This window comes from Rhododendron vialii, chromosome 5a (assembly GCF_030253575.1).
Source record: "Rhododendron vialii isolate Sample 1 chromosome 5a, ASM3025357v1".
NCBI classification, from domain to species: domain Eukaryota; kingdom Viridiplantae; phylum Streptophyta; class Magnoliopsida; order Ericales; family Ericaceae; genus Rhododendron; species Rhododendron vialii.
The window spans coordinates 41,757,175-41,780,573 of record NC_080561.1 but is presented as its reverse complement, the minus strand read 5'-3'; the positions used below and the strand labels follow the sequence as shown (position 1 = coordinate 41,780,573).

At 39.4% G+C, this 23,399-nt stretch overlaps 3 protein-coding genes across 6 annotated transcripts; all 3 read left to right on the top strand.

The window, feature by feature from the left end:
* Positions 1-334: 334 nt before the first annotated feature.
* Positions 335-7,324, top strand: LOC131326077 (ubiquitin-activating enzyme E1 1-like). 4 transcript variants are annotated; one of them, XM_058358670.1, is made up of 8 exons: positions 335-647; positions 724-1,073; positions 2,101-2,318; positions 2,952-3,743; positions 4,373-5,241; positions 5,336-5,768; positions 6,461-7,053; positions 7,212-7,324. In XM_058358670.1, exons 2-8 carry the CDS (start codon positions 743-745, stop codon positions 7,237-7,239), a joined length of 3,264 nt encoding a protein of 1,087 aa, XP_058214653.1. In that variant the 5' UTR covers positions 335-647; positions 724-742; the 3' UTR covers positions 7,240-7,324. The 4 variants fall into 4 exon arrangements, with proteins under 4 accessions (XP_058214653.1, XP_058214654.1, XP_058214651.1 ...); XM_058358671.1 differs by having other exon boundaries at positions 351-647; positions 756-1,073; positions 7,212-7,254; XM_058358668.1 differs by having other exon boundaries at positions 351-1,073; positions 7,212-7,321.
* Positions 7,325-18,136: 10,812 nt separating this feature from the next.
* LOC131326076 (probable L-type lectin-domain containing receptor kinase VI.1) lies at positions 18,137-20,520 on the top strand. Its single transcript, XM_058358667.1, has one exon. It carries the CDS (start codon positions 18,245-18,247, stop codon positions 20,270-20,272), a length of 2,028 nt encoding a protein of 675 aa, XP_058214650.1. The 5' UTR covers positions 18,137-18,244; the 3' UTR covers positions 20,273-20,520.
* Positions 20,521-21,100: 580 nt separating this feature from the next.
* On the top strand, positions 21,101-22,686 carry LOC131326075 (ubiquitin-activating enzyme E1 1-like). Its single transcript, XM_058358666.1, has 2 exons — positions 21,101-21,201; positions 21,875-22,686. The coding sequence occupies exons 1-2, from the start codon at positions 21,178-21,180 to the stop codon at positions 22,469-22,471; spliced, it is 621 nt and encodes a 206-aa protein (XP_058214649.1). The 5' UTR covers positions 21,101-21,177; the 3' UTR covers positions 22,472-22,686.
* Positions 22,687-23,399: the final 713 nt, after the last annotated feature.

The following is a 23,399-nucleotide window of genomic DNA, read 5'->3' as shown; positions in this document are numbered from 1 at the left end:
CTCAAAAAAAATGATCTGAGCCGTTCATTAAATGTAAAACAGTTTTTCAAGGGCCTATGTGAAAAATTAGTTCAATCCGATACTTATAGATGCACAATTCAATCATATAATGTTTCATTATTTGGGAATTTAAATCAAAAGTTAGATGATTGAATCGAACATCTATAAGTATCGGATTGAAGCGGGGGTCCTTGAAAAATTATTTTACATTTAATGAACGGCTCGAGTCATTTGTGTGAAATCCGTAATAGACCCTACAACAAATTTGTACAGATTTTGTTGTACCAGTAGACTTACTGAAAATAATATGACTTTCATCCTTTCTCTTCAATTTTCCCTCTACTTTTTTTCTTCCCAGCTCTTCTCTCTCTACAAGTTACAAACAGAGCAGACAGAGATGTACCCAATCCTGATCCCATAATCGTCTCTCACCTTGAACCCAGAACAGAACTCCCAATTCAATTCCAACTCCAATTCACAAGGCCTACTAGTATTATAATACTATTCCCCTACCTCTTCGCTTTCTTCACTCCATCAATTTCCTCTTCTGCAATCTTCTTTGCTTACACCCCACGCCACCTCTCTCTTGATAATATTCTTTGCTTCCCAACTTCTAACTCTCCCTCTCTGACCTTCCTCACATTCAGGTATATATGTTTATTTTTGTGTATTTGTATGCATACGCGTATGTCAATTGGCGATAACGATAATGGTGTCCAACAGCACTACTTCACAGCGCCTTATGCGTCCTGCAGCCGGGAAGAGACCTGTTGGAGGAGAGGTTGATCGAGTGGACCCCACCAAAAAGCAAAAGATCGATTTTTTATCGTCGGAGGCCACCGGCGGAGGGGCAACGACGGGGACGATGGGAGGGACGGCTAACGGCAGCGGTTACGGTTGTGGTAATGGGAAGGCGCCGATGACGGCGGCGGCAGCGGGCGGGGGGAATTCGCAGGATATCGACGAGGACTTGCACAGCCGACAGCTGGCGGTGTACGGCCGCGAGACAATGCGGCGGCTGTTTGCGTCGAGCGTGCTTGTTTCGGGGATGAATGGCCTCGGTGCCGAAATCGGTACGCATAGCTGTAGAATTAGAGATGTTTGGTTTGGGATCCATTTTTAAAATTCTACTTCTTTCAGAATGATTTGAAGAATAGATTTTTCCCTTGCCTATATTGCATATTTGATATTTTACTTGATTGTTGTGGTGTGGGGCTGCAAACGAACCAAACTGTTTGCAACCATCCGTCGTTTACTAAACAAGCCGAGCTTAATACTCCAAAGCCTAGCTCTGCTTGAGAAAGCTCGACTTGGTTCTATGAGTTCAGCTCATTTAAAGAGGGTTGTTTAGTAAATAAGCTAGGCTCGGCTCTTTTACAGTGATCAGAGCACGAGCTTGAGTTTTTGGCTTGTTTAGTAAACGAGCTAAACTCGAGCACACCAAAGCTTGGCTTGGCTCAGCTCATTTGCAACTCTTTTCTAGAGTGTTTCCTTATGTCAGAGTGGAGTTCTTGATTCTAGATTTGCTGTATTAGTGACTGGTTATGTCCTGCTTGTGTAGAGCTTCGTTAGATCTAAAGACCTTCGGAAATTTGAGTAAAAGATTTAAGTCTCCATTGATTTGAGCGAAGCATTTGAGTAAAACTCGGTTTGATATAAGGTTCAATGCAGGAGCGAAGATGAATATGTGGCTCATAGCCCATCTGGTTGTACCTCTTGGCTTTCAAGAGGGAGGTCTGGGGTTTGAGTCTATAGAGAGACTTTGAATTCCCTTTAGTTGTTAACTTACTAACCCCCACTAATGTTTACCGTCTGCCAAAAAAAAAAGGAGTGGAGATGATTTTTTACTTGAATTTGAGTTGGAGTTAGTAATAGATGGAGATGGTCCACCATCCACCATATGTGTTTGATTATGATTCTTTTGCTACATTTTTCAAACTATTCATGGAAGAGTTTTAGAATTGGAAATTGTGGTCCAAATTCAACTTTGGTTAGTTGAATCAATCTAGTATTGAGGTGGACATTATGAAAAGCTCCACTGGATAGCGATTCTTATTTGAACTACTGGTGATGTTTTTATTGGGAATGTGCATCTTGCAGCGAAGAACCTTGTTCTTGCTGGAGTTAAGTCTGTGACCTTGCATGACGAGGGAAATGTGGAGTTATGGGACTTGTCGAGCAATTTTATTTTCTCTGAGGATGATGTGGGGAAGAATCGGGCACTTGCTTCTGTCCAAAAGCTGCAAGAACTGAATAACTCTGTGGTGATTTCAACTTTAACAGCTGAATTGACCAAGGAACAACTTTCTGATTTTCAGGTATATTATGGTAATTAGCTATTAGTGGTCGATTTACTTTCTTCAAGGTCATTTACCATTTAAGTTTCCCAAATAAGTCCTCTTTAGTGTTTCAGAAAAAGAAGGAAAATATTTTTGACATTGTTTGGGCTTATGATGTTAGAACACCTGTGGAGACTCTTTACGTAAAATAAAAAATTACCTTAGGGACCCTTTAGGTAATGTGTCTGGTTTGTTCTTCAAATCATGTACAGTAGTTTCCTATGTAATTGGAAAGCCTAGTGAACAGTCACATACTACGATGTTTGCACACATCTGAGGCGTCCAAAGGGAACGCGACCACCATGCCTGTTAAAGTTTGCCCGACGTGCCTAAATATGCTCTTTGCTGGAGTGACATTTGTACCCTTAAACAGCCTTGTTGCTCTACCATGCTGGTAGATTTTGTAATCATTCATGTGGGCTGCCATTCGATAAGCCGCATGTTTCGTTGCTATGATGATTTATCTAGCTGCAGAGATTCTATTTTTGTGTTTTCGGCATTTTCTCCTCTTAGGTGAATTTTACGAGCTAATGTATGAACTTTTATACTTCTCCCAAAGCTGTGCGAGCTGTATGAATGAAATAATGTTTAGCCTTGTACTTTTGACGGCAGGTTGTAGTATTTACTGATATCAGCTTGGAGAAGGCAATTGAATTTGATGATTACTGCCATAGTCATCAGCCTCCAATCGCTTTGATCAAATCTGAAGTACGAGGTCTTTTTGGCAGTGTGTTTTGCGACTTTGGCCCTGAGTTTACAATTTTTGATGTTGACGGTGAGGATCCACACACAGGCATTATAGCATCAATTAGCAATGACAATCCTGCTCTTGTCGCATGTGTTGATGAGAGGCTTGAGTTTCAGGATGGAGACCTGGTTGTGTTCTCTGAAGTTCATGGAATGGCAGAATTGAATGATGGACGACAAAGAGAAGTTAAAAATGCAAGGCCATACTCATTCATGATTGAGGAAGATACAACGAACTACAACACATATGAAAAAGGTGGTATTGTGACTCAGGTGAAGCAACCTAATGTATTGAACTTCAAGCCGTTACGAGAAGCACTAAAAGAACCTGGCGATTTTCTTTTGAGTGACTTCTCCAAGTTTGATCGTCCGCCTCTTCTCCACTTGGCATTCCAAGCATTGGACAAGTTTATATTGGAGTTGGGACGCTTCCCTGTTGCTGGATCAGAGGAGGATGCACAGAAACTGATATCTTTGGTCTCTGACATCAACAACGGCTTAGAAGCTGGAAGAATTGAAGAGATTGACCAAAAATTTATTCAGAGCTTTGCGTTTGGTGCTAGGGCAGTGCTAAATCCCATGGCAGCCATGTTTGGTGGCATTGTTGGACAGGAAGTTGTGAAAGCTTGCTCTGGCAAGTTCCATCCACTTTTTCAGGTTAGTCATTTCCGATTGGAACAATTTAGAGGCAACTTTGTAGTTGTGTGTACTTCTGATTGGATTAGCAGATGTTTTGACTTAGCCAAGATTTAGAAGGAAGATAATAATCTGATTAGCTTTTTTTGGTCAACAACGAAAATAGTCTCAATAAACTTGTCAAACAACTAATGATGATTTCTGCTAGATTCCAAGTTGTTTTCAAAGCAGCAAGCTTCTCAACCTGGGCTGGGCTGGGCTGAGTCACATTGCGTCAAGTGGGGTGCCTTGAACCTATTGACTTGCAATATTTCTCAATCATGGTTTCAATTTTTGTTTTTGCGGAAATTTTATTGTTTAGCTCCTTGGTTCTTGGAGGTATAGGGGGCCATTGTTCCAGTGGTATTCTGAGAGCAACCATATATTGCCAAAGGTTTGGTTTGTCTCCAATCTTTCCCCGTCCATACCCCCAATGATTGGGGACTAGATGGTTCTGTTATTGTTGTTGTTGTTGTAGTACTTCCTATACGTTGGTTAGTTATTTGACCCCATTGCCTAAAACTCATGGCTCCAGCGTCTTTGAACTTCTAAGTTTATCTACCTACGTAGCTTAACATATGGTGTTCATTTTCACTTTGACTGGCGAACAGTTTTTCTATTTTGACTCTGTTGAGTCCCTTCCATCCGAACCCCTGGATCCCAGCGACTTGAAGCCCTTGAACTGTCGTTATGATGCACAAATCTCGGTTTTTGGAGCCAAGCTTCAGAAAAAGCTAGAGGATGCTAAAGTTTTTATTGTGGGATCCGGTGCACTAGGGTGCGAGTTTTTGAAGAATGTAGCTCTCATGGGCGTTTGTTGTGGTAATCAAGGTAAGCTAACAATTACGGATGATGATGTCATTGAGAAGAGCAACCTTAGCAGGCAGTTTCTTTTCCGCAATTGGAACATTGGTCAAGCCAAATCGACAGTTGCTGCTTCAGCTGCCTCTTTGATAAATCCTAATCTCCACATTGAAGCTCTACAAAACCGTGCTTCCCCCGAGACGGAAAATGTGTTTGATGATACTTTTTGGGAGAATCTGAGTGTTGTCATTAATGCACTGGATAATGTGAATGCCAGGCTCTACATTGATCAAAGGTGCTTATATTTCCAGAAACCGCTTCTGGAATCGGGAACTTTAGGTGCCAAGTGCAACACTCAGACGGTCATTCCTCACTTGACTGAGAACTATGGTGCCTCAAGGGACCCACCTGAGAAACAAGCGCCCATGTGTACAGTGCACTCATTCCCACATAATATCGACCACTGCTTGACTTGGGCTCGATCAGAATTCGAGGGTTTGCTAGAGAAGACACCAGCTGAAGTAAATGCTTATTTGACCAGTCCAAGTGAGTATACATCTGCAATGAAGAATGCTGGTGACGCACAGGCTAGGGATAATTTGGAACGTGTTCTTGAATGCCTTGACAAGGAGAGATGTGAGACGTTCCAAGACTGCGTAACCTGGGCCCGATTAAGGTACTAAATTCTTTTAGTAGTTCTTTCTTTGTCCTTGGTGTTGCTTTAGCATCGCTTTTTCCGATCCAACAGTAATATGATTTTACTGGACTAGGTTTGAAGACTACTTTGCTAACCGCGTGAAGCAATTGACATTCACTTTCCCCGAGGATGCTGTTACCAGTAATGGCACACCATTCTGGTCTGCTCCCAAGCGCTTTCCCCTGCCATTGCAGTTCTCTGCTGATGATCCCGCCCACCTTCAGTTTGTTATGGCTGGATCGATATTACGAGCAGAGACCTTTGGCGTCCTAATTCCTGACTGGGTTAAGTCTCCTAAGAAGTTAGCTGATGCTGTGAACAATGTAGAAGTCCCTGATTTCCAGGCGAAGAGAGATGTGAAGATAGCGACAGATGAGAAAGCTACTAGTCTTTCGACGGCATCCAATGATGATGATGCCGTGATCAGTGAGTTGGTAATGAAATTAGAAATATGCCAGAAGCGACTGCCGCCAGGTTTCAAGATGAACCCGATTCAGTTTGAGAAGGTTCTCTGTCTCTGTTTCTGTCTCTGTCTCTCTCTCTATCACACACACACACACACCCCACACACATCATTAGCATGTCAGTGAATGACGCTTGATTCTTTCTGCTGGTGTGTACTAGGGAGTGAAAATGGTTAAGCATGAGCCGTTGATTGGCTGGGAGTTAAATAAAAAAGATAAACTGGACTATTTCATATTTCTGGTAGTTATCCAGTTGGATCGAGTTGCTATGTTTTTAGTATTTGTGGTAAAGTTAAATGGGAAGGTCAAGTGAAAATGCTTAGTGGGATGACAGTTCACTACATATTTCAGGGCCACCTCAGTATAAAGCAAAATAAAAAGCTTTCGGTTTAGGCCCCAATTTGTTGAAGTCCCCATTGTTGTAACTTGTAATAGATAACAAATAGAGGAAACCACTCCAATTGGCATACGAGGTTATGAATTAAAGTTGATAAAATCCTACTTAAAATCAACAATTCACAGAAAAAGATTAAGTGGATTAGCATTTTGTATCTCACAAATCCCCTTTTAGATTGTTGCTTTTGGCCTCCAATCATCTTGAGCTGGCCCTGAGATATTTCATATTTCATTACTGTGGTTCTTGGTGCACAAGGTGATACAAGTCACAAATTCACCAGTTCTGTCTTTTGTTGCCTTTTTAAGTAATAGTCAACATGGTTCTTCTGAATGTGCAGGACGATGACACCAACTATCATATGGATCTAATTGCTGGACTTGCCAACATGAGGGCAGGGAATTATAGCATTCCAGAAGTAGACAAGCTCAAGGCCAAGTTCATCGCAGGGAGGATCATACCTGCAATTGCAACATCAACTGCCATGGCCACAGGTCTTGTTTGCCTGGAACTGTACAAAGTCCTAAGTGGTGATCACAAAATAGAGGACTACAGGAACACCTTTGCAAATTTAGCACTCCCTCTTTTTTCCATAGCGGAGCCAGTTCCTCCCAAGGCGCTCAAGCACCAAGACATGAACTGGACTGTGTGGGACAGGTGGATTGTGAGAGATAATCCAACTTTGAAAGAGCTTCTCCTATGGCTGAAAAGCAAGGGACTGAGTGCTTCCATCATCTCCTACGGCAGTTGCTTGCTCTACAATAGCATGCTCCCAAGTCACAAAGACCGGTTGGGCCGGAAGATGGTGGATTTAGTTAGGGAAGTGGCGAAAGCAGAATTGCCTCCGTACAGGCGGCATTTTGATATTGTGGTGTCTTGTGAGGATGACGAAGACAATGACGTTGATATTCCTCAAATTTCTGTATATTTCAGGTAGCCTGTTTACTCTGATTAGTCAAAATAGATATCAGGTGATATTTAGCTGTAGTCATTGATCTTGGCTTTCTGTTGATTAGTATATGGATTGTGATCGTTTTCCATGTCTTGAATGTATAATTGAAAACAACTCTGAATCAATATTTCTCTAATAGGAAGTGGATACGTGATAACCTGTACTAAGTACTCCCTACACGCCCCCAATGGCTGTCTCTCTCTTCCCTTTGGCACCTTCCAGCTCGGATTTTTTAGTTAGCTTGATGTTTTGTTCTTGCATTTTTTCAAAGAGTAAGATAGGTTGTTTGGGTTGTTGGTTTTATTTATGTATTTTTTTTTTTTTTTTTGCGATTCTAGTTTTGGTGGTCACGTTGACCATGTTTTAATCTGGGGATACCCCTTTGATTTGTATCTTGTTGCTTCATATTTATAATATCTTCACTTACCCCAAGAGAGAGAGAGAGAGAGAAATGCGAGATCCTTAATCAAGAAGGTGGCCGTGAAAAAAAATCAATCAAAAAGGTGGTTCTTTCTTGTAGTTTTTTGATTGGTGGAATTTTTTTTTGAATTGGCAATATTGAATCAACGTGATCTAGCTTTCTGAAAAATGGAGATCAATCGTGAAGATATATAGGAGTCACACAATCTTATTGTGAGGATGCAATATACTGTAATGAATTGTTCTATGTTGTGAACAAATCTGGAGACATTGCAGCTTGTAATGTTCATGGTTTTTTGGAGAGAGGATTGGGATGGGGGATGGGAATCTAAGTGAATCAAGTTTTTGCCTAAACATGGCCTAATGAGTGTTCAAGGGTTTTGGTCAAAACAACATTGTTTTGGCCAAAATGAGGTCGTCTCGTGTGGGCTGCAGGCTGCAGCCCACCGTCCCCAAAAAACTTACTGTCCATTTTGAGAAACTAGTAGAAGTGCGCATGTTTTGCTCGTGGAATTCGTCAAATCAAAACGAAATGCTGTATATACACACACACAAACATACAAACATATGAAGATGATATCATGTATCCTTTCCTTCACAAATGGCTTTGGTTAGTGGTCCAGCAAGATCATGACTACGATTGCCGAGTATGAAGACGTGATTTATGGGTTCAGTTCTCACTAATACAATTGCAACTTTGCCTCTCCCATACCTCCAATTCCTACAGGTGGTTGTGACAAAAAAAAGTTGAACAAAAATTAGGTTAACCTTTAAATCGTGTCCTGCATTATTTCCCTTTTATGTTGCCAAACACACATGTAATGTTGCAAAGAAATTTATTTACTAAACACTAGTGAACGCATGCACAAATTTAGGTAGATAAAAAGTAACAATACAAGCAAGCGTTACAAAGGTGGACAGAGAAAAAGGCCTGAATCCAAATGCAATAAAAGCAAAAGGAGCCATGGGCTGCTTGTTCACTTGCTCTAGGAGCTTCTGCTTGTCGATTGCACTTGCTACAGCGGCTTTGTAATCCAATGCAAGGTCGTATGTTGGGCTTGGGCATCATCTTCTGTAATCCGATGCAATGTGGAATTTGAAATCTTGGTATTCAATTGTTTTGTTTGATGCGAGTGTTGGACACGTGTTTGGAGATTCTTTAGGGTGTGATGGTATCCAACACCAGTATATGACTTCCGGTGAGGCGTTTGTGCCTCATAAGTTAATAATATCAAGATTGATAGATGGGAGGCTAGAAATCGGCACTAATGAATTTGAATCCAGTATATGACTTCCGGTGAGGCATTTGTGCCTCGTAAGTTAATAATATCAAGATTGATAGATGGGGGGCTAGAAATCGGCACTAATAAATTTGAATCCTTGAGGCCTTGATTGGTCCTCTGGGAACCTAGTTAGACTGCAACAAAGAAAAACATGTTGGCGTTGCAGCTACCTGGCCAGTGGTTGGCCGGAAAACAGTTCGATAGCGTGTGTGGAGAGAACTAGGGCAAGAGTACACTTACCAAGTTTGAGAGGTAGAATAGGCCTACCAGTAACAGCTCTGTTTGGAACTTATGGAAAGTAAAAGAAAGAAAAGGAAAATAAAAGAGAAGGAAAATGAGAGGAAAATATGAGGGAAAATTTACTATTCATTACACTTAAAATCTTTATTTTCTTCTCTTTTTCTCCTTCAACCAAACAATAGAAGAGAAAACTTTTTAATTTTCCTTTCTTTTCCTTTCTTTTCCCTGAGTTCCAAATACAGCCTACGAATAGTGCCCTTCTTATGTAAAGTTTTTTTCTTTCTACCTAGTCTGCCATCATTCTAGTTACATCCTCACGTGATCTTTCTGTGAAAAGTTGGGATCATTCGACGTGGGGATCTCCATTCTGTCATTGGAACCTCCCAGAGTAAGCAGTGTCGGCCCCGACATTTGGGTTGTCCAAGCCCGATCTTTCGCTTGGTTGCCCACTCGAAAATTATAATCGCAAGGAAGATTTGCAAAGAACCACGCAAGGAAAAATGCGTTTGGGCTCATTCCGGGTCTTACAAAAATCTAGAAAAATATCCAAAGTTTTTTGAATATTATTTTATGGGGCCCTGTAAAAAATCAGCTCCAAGGGATATCGATCGGTAAGTATTACTTTTGGATTCGTTGGGGCGAAACTGCTCAATTCGCCTATATGAATTCAAAAGTAACACTTACTAATGTCCGTTGGAGCTGATTTTTTACAGGCCTCATAAAATAATATTAAAAAATTTATGGATATTTTTTTAAATTTTTGTGGGACCTAGAATGAGCCCAAACGAGTTTTTCCTTATGTGGTTGTCTGCAAATCTTTATTGCGAATAACAGGGCTCGTTGTCCACTAATGTTAAGTATAAAAAAAAGACATAAACAACAAAAAAAGGACAAAAACAAGATTTTATTGTTCATTTAGCTTGAATTACATCATCCGTCCCTTCTCGTTTTGGCTATAGCGTCTCTTTTCTTTTTTTCTTCTTATCTGATAGCCCTCCTAATTTTCTCTCTTAATAATTTGCCCTCCTAATTTTTTTTATTTGTTATTTATCCTTACCCCAGGTATGTAAAAACCTCTCTTTTACCCTCCTAATTTTCTCAAGTATCATAATTTTTTAAAGTAGGTGGAAACCATACATATTTACTTTTTTTAAAAAATTTGTACAAAATTTTTTGGATGATGTCCCTAAATATATTTTTTGCTGAATTTCTATTTTTTTTTTTGTATACATATAAATTTTTTTTTTTTTTTGTTGCCCCTTGCCGGGGGTTGCCCGAGCCGGCCGGCTTGCGGGGCTTACCCCTGGCCGGCCCTGAGAGTAAGTTGGATTTCTCAGGCCACATGTTCTCTCCTCCTGATCACGGCTTGGATTTCTCAGGCCACAGTTTTACTATTTTTGCAAAAAAAACAAAAACTTCTTTTTAAAATGTTTTTCTTAAAAACATTGGGAGAGAGAAGGAGAGAAAGAAGGTTTTGTTTTATTGGTAAAGAATTGATAGTTTTGATTATTCAATGGTCAAAATTTGATGAGTTACTAAAAGGTTATTAAATTTGGTTATGCCACTGTTAACACTTTTTTTAAAGATATTGCTAACTTTAACGATCCTATAATTTTGATTATTCCCCGCGGATGGTCTAAGTTGGTACATTCTTACATTAACTCACTCCTTTATCAAAACAAAGCAACAAACATGGTTACAAGGACTCCTACCTACAATCAAGAGCAAATCAAACATGAGGCCGATCCCGATCGAACTACAGATATCTCAAAACTATAAACACCAATATCAATTCCCTCCTAACACCAATATCAATTCCCTCCTAACTGCCAATCCCTTTCTACCTGCTAGCGTTTGTGCTCGTTTAATGCACGGGATTAAAAAAATTCCATTGGTTTATTTTCAGTCCCGTGTATCGTGCGAGCAAAAACGCTAGTTGATAAAAAGATAGTTTAATATTTTATCCGGTCCCGTGTTTGATACACGTTAGTATTGATCTCATTTTATAAACTGATAAACGGGTGATAAAAAATGAATTTAGAGTACCACGTGACGGTACCTAGTGATATAGAACAATTTTTTTCTCTCTCCCACTTCCCCACATTTCTCTCCCTCTCTTTCTTTTTATAAACAAAAAAAGGTGGAAAATCCAAAAAATTAGGAGTGGGGATTTGAACGCTTGTGGAATTCAAATACATTTCTATAGTATTTCTAGTGTGTGTGTGTGTGTGTATATATATATATATATATATATATATATATATAGAGAGAGAGAGAGAGAGAGAGAGAGAGAGAGAGAGAGAGAGAGAGAGAGAGAGAGAGAGAGAGAGAGAGGAATGATGCCCATGATTGACTGCAACCAAGCTAGAGGTTGAGAGGAGAAAGAAATACTCCATAACACGTAAATACACTTTCCAGAAGCACTAAACTCTGATTGGCGCATTAGAATTTTCATAAGCTACCAATCATATTAATATTATTGTTCTTGGGATTGTTCCTTACAATAATCTCCAAATTTTATTTTTTTTGTAATGCAGAGTGTCCCGAACTAGCTTACGCGCATCTCGGACTAATCCCTACAGCCCATCCCATAACCGTTTCACACCCTTATGTATGAGGACGAGGTGGCCCCAATAGTTGTTAATAAGAAGAATCGAACCCGAAACTTAAGATAGAGCAAACACCTAAATCCCAGGTCAAGACGACTCGGCCAACCAAGGATTTGCAGTTGCATAAGTTTGATATTTTGTACCCTAATGACACTCTTAAGTAGCTGAATTAGACATAATTAGGTCCTTGATTTGATTGGTTGAGGTCAATGCACATATTGACAAAGCAACAATATACTCCTATATATACCAAATAAATATACAAGTGGTTGGAGTGGAAAACAGGGGTCCCCTGTGTTTGATTTTGCCAACCCCATTATCGAAAGAGTTCTTCCACGCGGTATCGGGAAGCTTTAATTTGGGATTTCAACGGTCTGAGTCGTTTTCACATCAGAAATGTTAGGAACAAAGAAAATTTATTTCGAAAGTACCCCGAAAAGATCAACTAGTGGTTGAGATTCATTTTGATGTGTGTGACATAATCATCAAAGTGATTCTCAACCATTGATTGCTGTTTTCGGGATAAGTTTTCTTTGTACCTAGCATTCCCCTTTTCACATACCACTGGAGGGGCGTCCATTGAAAGGTCCACACAACCATGTTTGGCTAATTCTTTCAAGCCTTTTTCTCTCATTAATAATAAGAGACCGGACTGATTTGCGCGACCAAAGGAGTCCTTTTCTTATAGCTCAAGATGAACGAGCCAGCTTACAACACATCGACTAATTTATGGGGGCTTAATATCACCGTCCACCAGTTGAAGAGTCCGATTAAATCGTACCCACATAGGTGTGAGCTACTAACTACCGGATCATCACCATAATTAAGTTGATAACCAACCATGTGGTGAACGGACAAGCGCGCGTAGGCCACACGAACCAGCAATGTGGATAGAAAGATTAACGGATGCACTTCACCCTAAAACCATAGAGAGGGCAAGTTGGGCAGTACAAAAACACAGGGAGGTAAAGTGTCCAAGAACCAAACCACAAGGAGGTAATTTGCATTTTACCCATGCTTCTTAATTTCACGAGTATATGATCTGGTATTATTAAGCTTAATTAATTGGATCACATGCTTAACTTAAATAGAGACTAAGGCTCCGTTCGTTTGGGCTTCAAATGTTTTCCGGTAAAATATTTACTTATTTTTCGGTGTTTGGTGGTATAAAAAATGAGAAAAATATTTTACATGTGAAAGATTTTTCATTAATTGGATGAAAATGACTTATACTTAAATTTTCCGTAAGTTATTTTCCGAAATGAACCTATTGCCTACTACTACAATTCTCACTGCTCAGTTTTCTCGATCGTCAGGACTCACGTTCAATTCCAATATTCTCATATCTCTTCACCGTTTAAGCCTCCCCCTCTCTCTATACTGTTTTGTCAATTTCTAGAAAAAAATAAAATTCAAGTGTCAACCAAACACCAGAAAATAAAAGTTTGAAGTTTGTTTTCTGAAAAAATAGTTTACATCAAAACAAACGGAGCCTAAGAGAAGGTCTAAGATGTCATCCAAAAATAGTAACGGTTCAGGCCTCTGGGTTAAAAAATGTACTGGAACTTTTATTGTACAGCCCCGATTTTCTAAGAAATTTCAGAAGTATTAACCCTAAAATATACTGAATTTTATAAACTACTAGGCCCCTATTTGTCGTTATACAAAATGTACATAAAAAAAATACAAAAAAGAATCTAACATTTTATTTAAACATCTTCAGAGCAACTCTAGTCTTGATACAGATCTCAAGCATACTCGGTTTTCGCTCTTGGCATTCTTCCTGTGTCAAACAGCTCCACCATTGAACCCTGCACCCTCTGGCAAATTGATCGCCAAAGCAACCGATTTACCAGGATACAAACGTATCCGTGAGTGATAATTCACCCAGTAGAATAATCCCAATTCTACCAACCCTTTACTCTACAATTAGCATTAAAAAAAAATAACAATAATATCACAATTGATAATACACGAGAGGTATAGAATAATAGCACATCGTCTTTTTCTTTATTATCCATCATCTTACATGAAATCTAAGGATCATCTCCACGAAATCCTTTCCTCCCACATTCACTAACTACAACCGTCTCATGGGTCCACCATTCCTCTTGCTTATCCTGCACCAGGGTCCTAGGTGAGCGCACCTAAGTTATGTACCGAACATGTTCTCACTTAAGACCATAACAGGAGGATCGAGTCATCCCATGACGTATCGTACATTAGGGTCAGACATCCACTACCCCACGCTAACTATAACCGTCTCATGGGACCCATTCTCTTCCCCAAAGAGAAACTTTCCATGATGTATCATACATTAACGTCTCACTAACTATAACCGTCTCATGGGACCCGTTTCCTTCCTCGAAGAGAAACTTTCCATGACGTATCATACGTTAGTGTCACAACATAGGGCCCCATTGGTTACCCTTGTCATCACCATGGCTCAAATTACAATCCACACAATCACACTTTCAACACTTTATCAATTTTCATATACTTAACATCGTCTACGTGAGTCACAAGCATGTACAATATAATACAATCAACAACAGCTCAATTCATAACATTATACATTTCAATGAGATAACAAATATAACAATTGATATGTAAGAATAATTGAACACACAAAGGGTTTGGGTTGGACCGATGCCTTTTGGATTGCGTAAGATTTTTATCGAATAATTATATTCATTAGACTTTTTATTCACCTAAGGGTTTAATTAATTATTTCGTAAGCCTAGAACAATTTTAGTAACTTACTACTGTTAGGCTTCTATTAAATTAAATTTTATCAGATTTAAGTGCATTGTAATTTAATAGGGACTTGAGAGTACATTTACTACTTTACTATCATATGAAATTAACAATAATTATAAGTTTCGATATCTACGTACTAGTTACTGACTTCTTGAAATTATTTTCTTAGTTTATTAGTTATAATATCAACATATATTTAAATAATAGTAGTGAAATTTAATAAGTACATTCAATATTTTTATACACCTAAAATCTCACAGTAGTAATTATAAACTAATTAAAAAAAAACATTGTTATAGGTTAAAACTATAAGCTATTCATATAAGAGGAACCTTAGTGTAGTTAATGCCCAATGATTTAAAATCAAGCACGAGATCACTGTTCTAGTTTTCAGAAAAAGAAAAAAAAAGAGCAGGTTGTAATTTTAAGGATTTTGATGCATGGATCGATTTATTTTATTATGACAGTAAGTGATATTGGGATTCAATTCACATATTCACACAATACAATGACCAATCTATAATAAAACACTCCACATGCAAACTGTTTTCATCCAGTACTCACATTCATTTTGTCGAGAAACAGAGTATAATTTAGTTTAATAGGTTTTGATGGATGGGCTCCATTTTTAACATTATATCTCATCATTACACAATACTAGGACTTAATATATTTAGGAGAGAGTAGGATAGAGATTAATCTACCTTAAATCCGGTCGAAAAAGTGGGTACTAGTTTGCGGATGATTTCGGTAAAATGAAAAAGACGGCGGTGGCAGCAGGGGACTTGGGGCTGACTCGAAATGATTGGAAGGTGGTTTGTGGATGCTTGGTGATGTAGTGATTGATGGGGAACCTGAATATGATGTACGGAGGGATTTTATATAGAAATTCGTTTCGCTCTCTCTCTATATTCTAGACTCAACAATAGAATTAAGAGTGAAATAATATATTGGTGTTCAATTTTTGAATTTTATGTGAGTATGTATAATGAGAGAGAATAATGTAGTGAGAAGGTGAGAGGATAAGTGTGGAAATGGTGGAATATGGAAGGAGATTGAAGGAGAGGAATACTGATAATGATAAGAGGGATATGGGACAAGTGCCACATTTGGTGGGATTTTCTTTAATTCTAGTGCATGTTGACGCGTGTATGTATGGGATGAGAATGTATGTGGACGCGTGTATGTATAGGATGAGAGAGAGAGAAGTGGAGAGTTAGTTTGAATAGAGTTCTAGTTAGGGTTTAGATAGGAAAGATAAGAGATGAATATGAATCCCTGATTCCCTATATATCTAAAGTTTAAATATATATCTTATACAATATTGCAAATAATATCAATTGTACACATAATAATATATTTTAATTATTCAATCTAATTAGTTATTGAATTAGGAATTTAACAACATAAATTTTTATTAAAAAAAATTGGGTCGAAAATCCGGATCGTTACATTTATTGTTTACATGTGATTTGATTTTTTAATAACGCCAGTCTTGAATTATTCATACGTAGCTAAAGTGAATTAAAATTCTTAGTCAATAGATGATATAGTCCAATAAAACAAAATAAATTAGGCCCAATAAAATTTTCTACCTAAAGAAATATGTTTTATTTTATTTTGAGTGTGTTATACGTTTTTATTTTTTAACATTTCTTGTCACGAAACTGAAATCTTGGAGTCGCCCCTGCTTTAAGGACTATAAAGATCGGACTTGGATCCTGTCCATTTGGCTTTGGACCATATCGGTCCATTTGGTGCATCCGGGTCATTCAAAAGTGTTTTAAACGGACTAGATTTAAATTAAGTGTTTTTTAATTTTTAAAACACCCCTTTAAATTTGAACCGTCTAAAACACTTTTAAATGGCTCAGATGCATAAAATGGACCGAACTGGTCTGAAACAAATGAACGGGATCAGGCCCCAACCATAGAATGTAGTTTAAGGTCATTACTCTAGAATGTTTGAACAATTGAAATTTCCACAACCACAAATATTCATATCCATCTCCATTCCCCATCACTCTGGGCGTATATCTTCTCTAAACGACTGTGACCTGATTGTTCCCATTCTTAATAATTGAGTCGGTAAAGTCATGCATTCCCAATTTTCAGTGTCGTTGTCGAGTTACCTGTATCCAAATTTCTCCACCTTATTATTCTTGCACAATTCGAAGGGTGAGGAAAAATCTCTGGTAAACGCCCCTCGTTTGGGGTGTACCATACGAGCTTACATATTTTCATAGCTCCTTATATGTATTTTTGTGGTTCAAGATGTGAATTTCGTGGTAATTTATTTTACAAACTATTGTGAATCCTTTTTAAAAAAATTTGTGGCTCGTGTGATGATATTTTGTGGTCAAATTCATATGAACGTGCATACCGTACCCCTATTTTAGAGATGTGTATCCTAACCTTGTCCAAATTTTGAGAGATGAGAAGATTTTCATGTGATTTAAATTTAAAATACTGGAACACTGGTTGAATCAAAATCGAGTAGAGGGGAAGGGAATTGTCCCCAACCTTGTATGTGAGGACATCATAACAAATTATATGCCTTTTTTCTGGTAACGTATTGTCAGTTTGTGGTGGACGATAAGACAAAAAAAATTATAAAAAAAATGAGTTTGAAAGTATTACTATATCGCACACCTTATTGTAGTATACATGTATTTCTCGTGCATTACTCATAATTTTGATTTGATGGAAGGAAGCAAGGTTATGAGCACATAAATTGAATTAGGTCTCTAGGTTCGCCCTTTGAGATTTTCATCTTTGATATGAGGACGTAGTTTCACAACATAACATCCTTGAATTCCTCAATTTTAGAGGTAAATGAGAGCTACTATTTATTTCAGCGGTAATGTTTTCAGAGAGCAATCACTTTGAATATATGCTGTCAAAATTTAGATCTGTACGTATCCGGTCTTCCCGCCCATACATTACTTTACTCCCATCGATTGAGAATTACATGGATATTGTTAGTGTTTTTTATTGTCATTGTTCTAGTTTAACTGAGGTTGATGTTGTGCAGCTGCTACACAGCATCGTCCTGCTCAGTTCGGATGTCGTTCGTTCGGCAATCCAATGGTTTAAATCTCATCTCAACAATGAACGGTTCGGATGCAACATGGATGGAAATAAGATTTGAACTGTTGAATTGCCGAACGGACGGCATCCGAGTTGCGCAACACGGTGCTGCCAACCCCGAACACGTACTACACTTTGTGGTAAGAGTAAACCAAAGATACAGTAGTATCTCCAACCAAGGTGGGGCACTGTAGTGTAGAAGCTTCCTAAAAGAAAAAATTACTCAAACACATGTAGCTAAATTTCTTACTTCTCTATTCTACTGTATTCATATTGACTAATTATTCATCATTCTCAGAATACCAAGTGGCGTTTTCTGTGTGGTACACCTAACCATTTACTCAAACGCAAAACATAAGAATCCGTGGATATTCTATACCAATCTTGGGATTTTTAATTTATCCTAGTTACAAGAGATTACTAGTAATTTATTCCAACAATAGAAGCATCATCATTTATTTTTGTTAATAGATGATTGGAGGTGACAATATTTATTTGCAGGAAATACCACTAGGCATTGCCATATATTATTTCGGGAGTACCTAATAATTGGCCGATTCGGTGTCTTAAAGTGTTAGTAAGATTCTGTAAAGGTCATCTACGCCCCCTTATTAGAACTTCTACAAAGTATGTTAACTTTGACCAATCCCAAGTCTCTCTCTCTCTCTCTCTCTCTCTCTCTCTCTCTCTCTCTCTCTCCTATAACTAACTAATTCATGTGTACATAAAAAGGTCTCAGCCGTGTGTCCAAACTGCCACAGATAAACTCCAATGGCTACTCCCATTTCATTGTTCGTCCTCCTGCTCCTCCTCTGTTCTTCCTCCATTGTAGCACAATCTGCTAATTTCAGCTACAATGGATTCAACCAATCAAATCTCAAACTTGTAACCGCAAATGTGCTCAAACCCAGTGGAGCACTCAGGCTCACAGAAAATATCCAAAAGGCCATAGGCCACGCTTTCTACCCTGACCCCATTCATTTTCGCCTCAACACTTCTTCTTCAAATCCCAACAAAACCATTTCCTCATTTAGTACTCACTTTGTCTTCCAAATAGTCCCCTCCGGTTCGAGCCGCGGTGGCCACGGCCTCGCCTTCACCATCTCTCCCGCGATGGAATTCCCCGGCGCAGAGGCAGGACACTATCTCGGCATCCTCAGCGAGGCCACTGACAATAATTCGTCAAACCATCTTTTCGCGGTGGAATTCGATACAGTTAACGGGTTTAATGATACTTTTGATAGGGATGGAAACCATATAGGAGTCAACATCAATACCATGTCGTCGGTTGAAAAAGAACTGGCTTTTTATTACGACGGGGGCGACAAGGAGGAAATGACGTTGGAGAGTGGAGATCCGATTCAAGCGTGGGTAGATTATGATGGGTCGAATTGGTTTTTGAACGTTACGATAGCTCCTATATCGAAACTAGAGAAACCGATTCAACCCCTCATTTCAATAGCCATCGACTTGTCCCCTGTCCTCTTGGAGAATATGTACGTTGGATTCTCCGCGGCCACTGGGAACAAATCAAGCGCTCATTACATATTGGGTTGGAGTTTTGGGTTGAACGGGGCCGCTCCTCCATTGAATCTTTCGAAACTCCCAGTCGTACCGGTAGAGAAAAAAAGTTCCAGATTCAAACCCGAGATCAAGGCGATACTTGGCGCTTTATCGGTTGTGGTTGTTATTTTGGTGGCGGCTTTGTTGATTGTCATGGCATACAGGAGGAGGCTGAATTTCGAAAGCCTCGAAGAGTGGGAGTTGGACTGCCCTCACCGGTTCAAGTACAAGGATCTTCACGTCGCGACGAAGGGATTCAAAGAGAGCGAGTTGCTGGGAACCGGAGGGTTCGGGGCGGTCTACAAAGGCGCTTTGCCAACCACGGGAGAAGAAATCGCGGTCAAGAAGATCATGTCGAATAATTCAGTACAAGGGATGAGGGAATTCGCAGCGGAAATCGAGTGTCTGGGGAGGCTGAGGCACAAGAACTTGGTGAATCTCCAAGGGTGGTGCAAGAGGAAAAATGACTTGCTTTTGGTCTATGACTACATCCCAAATGGCAGCCTTGATTCTCTTCTTTACCACCCCAAAAATGGGTTTGTTTTGAATTGGGAGCAAAGATTTCACATAATCAAAGGGATTGCTGAAGGGCTAGTGTACTTGCATGAGGAGTGGGCCCAAGTGGTGGTCCACAGAGATGTCAAGTCCAGCAATGTGTTGATAGATGGGGAGATGAATGGCAGGCTGGGGGATTTTGGGCTGGCGAGATTATATAACCATGGGACAATCTCACACACCACAAATGTCGTGGGCACAATCGGGTACATCGCACCCGAATTGGCCCAGACCGGAAAGGCCTCCACGAGCTCCGACGTGTTTGCCTATGGGGTCTTGCTACTAGAAGTGGCTTGCGGGAGGGGCCCCATCGTCGACGACCCGGAAAGAGGCCGGGTCATACTAGTGGATTGGGTCATCGAGCGACTTCAAACGGGTGGGATGGTTGACGTTGTTGATCCGAATCTGGGTCCCGGGTACGCGGTCGACGAGATGGAATTGGTTTTGGGCCTAGGGCTTCTTTGTTCCAACCCTAAAGCAGAAGCAAGGCCTAGCATGAGGGAAATCCTGAGGTATTTGAATGGAGATGATTTGCTTCCGGGGATCGATAAGTTGGAGTCGGCCATTGGTGCACGACAAGTTCAAGAAACTATGGCCAGATTTTTTATCTCGAGTGATGGGGTGACGACGTCGTCTTCAATAGGGCAAATATCATCTAGTTCATTCAAAGCTGGCAGATAGGGAGCTTTTATTATAATATGTTGACGTTTTGTATTAGGAATTGATAGGGATTGTATACTGTATACTTATTCATATATTCTTTGTAGTTTAATTCTGAAAGGGAGTTGATTTTTGCACTTCCTTTTTATCCAAAATGCACTATTTTATTACCCTTTTCATGTGTGATGGAGAAAATGTATGAAGGGTAGTTTTGTAATTCTACAAGAATGAAGATAAAAAGTGGAGTGCACTTGGACAAAAAGGGGAGTGTGAATATCAATTTCCAATTCTGAAACAAAGAATGGTTCCATATCATAGATCCAAAGGTAAAACAAAATGTGCTGAGCAGTTAATTGTTTAAGTTTGATTTTCAAAACTTAACAAATTTTAAAAGTACGTTCAAATTTCAGTTTATTTATGGGGTGAGTCAATCGTAAGTGAGCTTTAATCGAACGGATCACAAGTTGATTTTAAAGAGCTTTAATTTTTTACATCCAACGTCAAACGAGTTGAGTAACTTGATCGAGCTTTAAATAAACATTCAAGCTTGATTTTGTTATGTAATAAATCAATCTAGGTCAAGCTTTTAACAAACGAATCCAAGTTCAAAATCTAATAGCTTTGTTAGAACTGTGGCTCATATGTTAAGTATGAAGATATATAAAAGAGTTCTACAAAGAAGGTCAATCCAGTGAAAGTAGAATGGGCCGAAGGCCCAGACGTTCTCTAGCACTCCTGCGGTATGGTACGATATCGTACAATGATATTTTTTGATACATGCCAAATACCAGGTTAGGGCAAGAATAGAGTAAGTATAAATATTCTATGTTGTAAACTTTATTTTGTATTGTGATAATAAGAACAGCAGCCGCTCTCGCTCCAATGGACGTACCCAGTATTGAGGAACCACATATATCTCCGTGTTGATGAACCCGATTCAGTTTGAGAAGGTTCTCTGTCTCTCTGTCTCTCTCTCACACCCACACACCCCACACTCATCATTAGCATGTCAGTGCATGACGCTTGATCTTTCTGCTGGTGTGTACTAGGGAGTGGAAATGGTTAAGCATGAGCCGTTGATTGGCTAGGAGTTAAATAAAAAAGATAAACTGGACTATTTCGTATTTCTGGTAGTTATCCAGTTGGATTGAGTTGCTATGTTTTTAGTATTCGTGGTAAAGTTAAATGGGAAGGTCAAGTGAAAACGCTTAGTGGGATGACAGTTCACTACATATTTCAGGGCCACCTCAGTATAAAGCAAAATAAAAAGCTTTCGGTTTAGGCCCCAATTTGTTGAAGGCCCCATTGTTGTAACTTGTAATAGATAACAAATAGAGGAAACCACTCCAATTGGCACACGAGGTTATGAATTAAAGTTGACAAAATCCTACTTAAAATCAACAATTCACAGAAAAAGATTAAGTGGATTAGCATTTTGTATCTCACAAATCCCCTTTTAGATTGTTGCTTTAGGCCTCCAATCATCTTGAGCTGGCCCTGAGATATTTCATATTTCATTACTGTGGTTCTTGGTGCACAAGGTGATACAAGTCACAAATTCACCAGTTCTGTCTTTTGTTGCCTTTTTAAGTAATAGTCAACATGGTTCTTCTGAATGTGCAGGACGATGACACCAACTATCATATGGATCTAATTGCTGGACTTGCCAACATGAGGGCAGGGAATTATAGCATTCCAGAAGTAGACAAGCTCAAGGCCAAGTTCATCGCAGGGAGGATCATACCTGCAATTGCAACATCAACTGCTATGGCCACAGGTCTTGTTTGCCTGGAACTGTACAAAGTCCTAAGTGATGATCACAAAATAGAGGACTACAGGAACACCTTTGCAAATTTAGCACTCCCTCTTTTTTCCATAGCGGAGCCAGTTCCTCCCAAGGCGATCAAGCACCAAGACATGAACTGGACTGTGTGGGACAGGTGGATTGTGAGAGATAATCCAACTTTGAAAGAGCTTCTCCTATGGCTGAAAAGCAAGGGACTGAGTGCTTCCATCATCTCCTACGGCAGTTGCTTGCTCTACAATAGCATGCTCCCAAGTCACAAAGACCGGTTGGGCCGGAAGATGGTGGATTTAGTTTGGGAAGTGGTGAAAGCAGAATCGCCTCCGTACAGGCGGCATTTTGATATTGTGGTGTCTTGTGAGGATGACGAAGACAATGACGTTGATATTCCTCAGATTTCTGTATATTTCAGGTAGCCTGTTTACTCTGATTAGTAAAAATAGATATCAGGTGATATTTAGCTGTAGTCATTGATCTTGGCTTTCTGTTGATTAGTATATGGATTGTGATCGTTTTCCATGTCTTGAATATATAATTGAAAACAACTCTGAATCACTATTTCTCTAATAGGAAGTGGATACGTGATAAACCTGTACTAAGTACTCCCTACACGCCCCCAATGGCTGTCTCTCTCTTCCCTTTGGCACCTTTTAGCTCGGATTTTTTAGTTAGCTTGATGTTTTGTTCTTGCATTTTTTCAAAGAGTAAGATAGGTTGTTTGGGTTGTTGGTTTTATTTATGTATTTTTATTTTTTTTTGCGATTCTAGTTTTGGTGGTCATGTTGACCATGTTTTAATCTGGGGGATACCCCTCTGATTTGTATCCCGTTGCTTCATTTTTATAATATCTTCACTTACCCCAAGAGAGAGAGAGAGAGAGAGAGAGAGAGAGAGAGAGAAATGCGGGATCCTTAATCAAGAAGGTGGCTGTGAAAAAAAACAATCAAAAAGGTGGTTCTTTCTTGTAGTTTTTCGATTGATGGAATTTTTTTTGAATTGGCAATATTGAATCAACGTGATCTAGCTTTCTGAAAAATGGAGATCAATTGTGGAGCAAAAATGCTACAGGTACCGAAATTGGGGGACCGAAATCGGACCGACGCATTGTGGAGATATATAGGAGTCGCACAATCTTATTGTGAGAATGCTATATACTGTAATGAATTGTTCTATGCTGTGAACAAATCTGGAGACATTGCAGTTTGTAATGTTCATGGTTTTTTGCAGAGAGGATTGGGAAAGGGGATGGGAATCTAAGTGAATCAAGTTTTTGCCTAAACATGGCCTAATGGATGTTCAAGGGTTCTGGTCAAAACAACATTGTTTTGGCCAAAATGAGGTCGT